This window comes from Sesamum indicum, linkage group LG7 (genome assembly GCF_000512975.1).
Source record: "Sesamum indicum cultivar Zhongzhi No. 13 linkage group LG7, S_indicum_v1.0, whole genome shotgun sequence".
NCBI lineage: Eukaryota > Viridiplantae > Streptophyta > Magnoliopsida > Lamiales > Pedaliaceae > Sesamum > Sesamum indicum.
The window spans coordinates 5,622,963-5,627,695 of record NC_026151.1 but is presented as its reverse complement, the minus strand read 5'-3'; the positions used below and the strand labels follow the sequence as shown (position 1 = coordinate 5,627,695).

The following is a 4,733-nucleotide window of genomic DNA, read 5'->3' as shown; positions in this document are numbered from 1 at the left end:
GGGAAACTTAGAAGATAGAGGATTAAAGTGGGAATTACCATTATAGTAAAAGAGAGTAAAAATCGAATTTAGTGTAAATTAAGAGGCTAAAACGCAATTTGGCGAAAATTGTAGATAAGGTATTGAAATTTACAGGAATCGTAATTTCCTCAACGCTCTAACCCGAATCCACTTTAATCTTCACCCAACCAGAAATATTATCCCCTAATTATAGAGCCCCACGTTTATAAACCCTTCACAGTCTATCTATACATACAATATACATACACACACTTGCACACATAACTACATTACTCTCTCTCTCTCTCTCTATATATATATATATATGTATATTTGTAGAGAGACATCATCTTTCCATAAACATTCCATATATCCCAGACCCCAAGCATGATTCTGCTGCTTTCATGTCTCCTCTGTCGTCTCTAATTTGTATTCCTTTCGAATCATACCTTCTCCAGTTATTGAGTGAGAGTGAATTAATCAAAACTTCCGAGTTTTCCTCTTCCATTTTCTGAGAATTTTTTAGCTTCTGATTGTGGAGATTATCATCCAACACATGCAGCCTGTGAGCAGAGAATTTGGCGCCATGAACAACATTAACCCACTGCTAAACCAACACCAAATCTCATCATCCCTTCAAGAAATCCAACTACCCCAGATGTTGGGGTCTTCCCACTTCGATCCGCCCACGTCCAACGATGATTTTCTAGAACAAATCCTCTCCTCCGTGCCTTCCGCCTCCTTCCCCTGGGCCGAAGACCATGCTCCACCGCATATGGAGGAGCAACCGGCAGCGGTTTTGGCGTCGAAGCTGAGGCAGCACCAGATCAGCAACGGCGCCCTTAAGGCCTTGATGCTTCAGCAGCAATTGTTGCTCTCCAGAGGCCTCCGCTCCCCCACCGGAGGAGCAGATGATGCCCTTCTTCCCATGCCTCACGGCGACCAAAACGACGCCGTTGACGGCACCTCGTTCAAGTCTTCTAGCCTGGTCAGTGTTTTTCCCCTTTTTATTTCTATTCAAAACTGTTCTTAATACCATACGGAGAAATCTTGTTCTTCTTTGATAAATGAAAAATCGTGTAACTGTTCCGTATTAAATTACCTCAGCAGGTAAATGATGCAGCGGTTAAAGCTCTGTTCGATGGTAATTTCACGGGATCCCTCTGTCAAACTTTAAATCAACCTCAGCATTTCCACCATCCTCAGGTTTCATCCAACACTTTCTTCTTCACAAGCCTCTTTAGCCACATTAATTACGTATTAATAACGATATTGGCATTGCAGTTGCAGACCCAGAACTTGGGCACCGGCGGGGGAGCGGCGGCAAATCAACCTGCTGCGAAAGGTGAGGGCCAGGAGAGGACAGGCGACTGACCCCCACAGCATAGCTGAAAGAGTAAGTAATAGTCCTACACAGTACAAAATTCGTTTCTGAAATCAATTTCAGTGCCTTTTCTTGTCACATTTCTTGATTTTGTCTGTGTATGATTGTTGTGAGAATATTTGGGGTTGATACGTTTTTTTACCTTTTCTGGGTGAAAATGAAATGTTGGCAGTTACGGAGAGAGAGGATTGCGGAGAGAATGAAGGCGCTACAGGAGCTTGTACCCAATGCTAATAAGGTCATTTACTTTTGTATTAGTCATTATATCTGAATTAATCATATATATTGTAGTTATAATATATTTGCAGTGTCATTAATGTCCGAATTAAAGAAAGTGCCTAATCACACTACAACAAGAAAAGTGATAAATTAATTTGTTAGTTTGGTGATATTTAAATTTAAATATAATTATCTTTATACACTTTGACCCGTGATTTATTTATACAAATTATTATTATATTTTATAAAATTACATAAATTATGATAGTTTGCGTAATGATGTTAATGTTTGTGGGGTGTATGTGTTATTCTTTCATAAAATATAGGTGGTTTATATAGATGATATATGTATTTGGTGAGTCATGAGTGTATGTATAATTATTCAAAAAAATATGAATAATTTGTGTAAATATTTTATAAAATAGGGAGTGTAAATATAATTATCCTATAAATTTATGGAAGTTGAGAAAATGAGTCATGTGTTGAATATACAATTTATATATCAATTAATAAATAATTGAAGATAAACCAAGATATATATATACGTATATATATATATGTGTGTGTTGGTGTCTCTCACGTGGTGTCATTAGTGAATACTAATTATTATGATTAGTATATTAAATGTGGGTAGGTGTCTGATTTGGTGATTGATCATGAGAATGTATTAGGTAGTGTTGGGACTTGGTAGCAAAGGTGGAAGGAATTTTATGATAATCATAATCATAATGATAATGATGATGGGACATTTGATGAAGTTAATCACAAGTAAATAATGAGATACCATATGATGGATGTATGAGATTTTAACATGTATTATGGTTTCTGGTTATGAAATGACAGACGGACAAAGCCTCTATGCTGGATGAGATCATCGACTATGTCAAATTCCTCCAGCTCCAAGTCAAAGTACTTTGTTCTTTCATTCTTTTTATTTTATTTTATTTTTTTAATTCAAAGTATAGCTTCCTACTTCTACAATTTATTTAGCAAAAATTATAAATATTAATTTATATTTTCAAATACTTTAACTTTTATTTTTTGACTTTTAAATTTGAATTTTTAAACAATCCCAACTTTTTAAATTTACATTAATATTTTACTATTTATTTCCACCACAAGATTAGAAATTATTGAAAAACCCTTATATTAGTTGGTGGAGAATTACAAAATATTATATATATATTTTAAATATAATTTTGTTTGTGAACACTGAACAGGTTCTAAGTATGAGCAGACTGGGAGGTGCAGCAGCTGTTGCCCCACTTGTTGCTGATATGTCCTCTGAGGTAATGTTTCTTTTCCTTTGTTATATAATAATTTATTATACACACAGATGGATCAAAATTGTAAAATATCAAAAAGTTACAAAATTTAAAAAAAATATTAAAATTACAGAATTAAAAATATATTAAAACATAAAATTAAATAAATTGACATTATTTTTCTTATAGAAAATAAAAAGGTAATGAGTTGAAATCAAAGTATTCCCACCCCCTATCCTAGTGCACTAAGAAAAAATGAGAAGGGGATGATGGTGGTGGTTAAGGTTGGGGGGAGTCCCTCTCAAAATTGAGCTATCATCATCACAAAACAACAAAACCATAAAAAGTATCACGCGTGAGTGCTCCTTTTCAGATTCCATCTCCCCAACCCCTTACTCCTACTCCTTTTTCCATTCAACTTCAACTCTTTGGTCAATATGAGGTGGATTGCATTTGTTGGGGAATTCAAACTACACTATTACTGTTTTTTTTTTCTTTTTAACTATTATTTTAAAATTGGCCTTTTTATTCAACACATAAACTTATATTTGGAGTGTTATTTTTTGTTTATTATGTTTTCTTGTTTTAATAATTACTTTTAGAATTAAATTTCATTTAACAATCATCTTCTTCATTCCATTTTTATTTAATTATAATTTATTATATTGTTTATCGATTTTGAGGGTAAGATTAATTTTAAAATTTTATCTATAAAATAATTAATCGAGGTTATATAAAGTAATTATATTGTAACCAATGATGCATTTGAGAAATTAAATATATTCAAGAATTAATTTGGTGAATGAGCAGGGAAGGAGCGGGAACGGAACGGCGCAGACGGCGTCAACGTCAAACACCAAAGACGGCGGGGGGATGACGGTGACGGAGCACCAGGTGGCGAAGCTGATGGAGGAGGACATGGGTTCCGCCATGCAATACCTTCAAGGAAAGGGCCTATGCCTCATGCCTATTTCCCTCGCCACCGCCATCTCCACCGCCACTTCTCACTCCCGAAAACCCCCCGCCGCCTCCAACCCACCCACTTCCCCCAGCATGTCGGTCTTGACCGTGCAATCCGCCACAATAGGCGGAGGCGAACCCTGCCTCAGAGAAGCCCCGTCCGTCTCCCAGCCGTGAAGGCGTTGACTGTATGGTTGACGCCCCCCACACTCCTTTGCTGAATTGAAAAAGACATGCGAAAGAGAGAGAAAAAGAAAAGAAGCTGGGGTCAGACAGTGAGATAACAGACGGCGTCAAGTCTACCAAAATAAGGGTCTGATTTTTTATTTACTTAACTAGTGCTTGTAATTATATAGTTGAAAGAAAAGAGTGTAGGAGACGGCGCCGTATTTGGGTAGACTTGGCTTCTTGAGTGCGGAGCTTTTAACTTTGAGCTAACAACCAACCACTGGCTAATCCCAATTGCTTCTGGATTTGGTTGTTCCCCTTATTCCGTTTTTGACTTTGCTACCTCTCTACTCTCAACACCTGTTTACGAATATCTTTGAATATGTTATATGTTGTAACACGTCTATTTGTGTGCATATAATAAATAATTTTTTTATTTTAGACTATGTTAAAAAAAGAGTAATTTTATAAATAAATATATTATATTTAAAACAGAAACAAAATAAAGTAAAAGAAAAATAAATTAATTTATCAGTTAATTAAAATTTAAAAAGTTGAATAAGTTAGTTATATTAGTAGTTGAAGGGTATTTTTGACTTTACAAAAAATTGGTATAGCGTTGTATTAATCGTCTTTTGTGAGTATGGAGGGCCATTCATTTTTGTATAATATAGATGACATGCATTAATAAGCCCTCTCCTTCCTCTGCCATATCCATCTATATATATTTACTTAAA

The 4,733-nt window shown here is 35.3% G+C and overlaps 1 protein-coding gene across 1 annotated transcript; it reads left to right on the top strand.

Annotated features, from left to right (window-relative positions):
- LOC105166363 (transcription factor bHLH69-like) lies at nt 287-4,400 on the top strand. The gene is given in 7 exon segments (XM_020695527.1): nt 287-988; nt 1,108-1,338; nt 1,340-1,396; nt 1,557-1,622; nt 2,447-2,512; nt 2,824-2,892; nt 3,679-4,400. Coding segments are annotated over 7 exon segments (1,248 nt in total). The 5' UTR covers nt 287-556; the 3' UTR covers nt 4,006-4,400.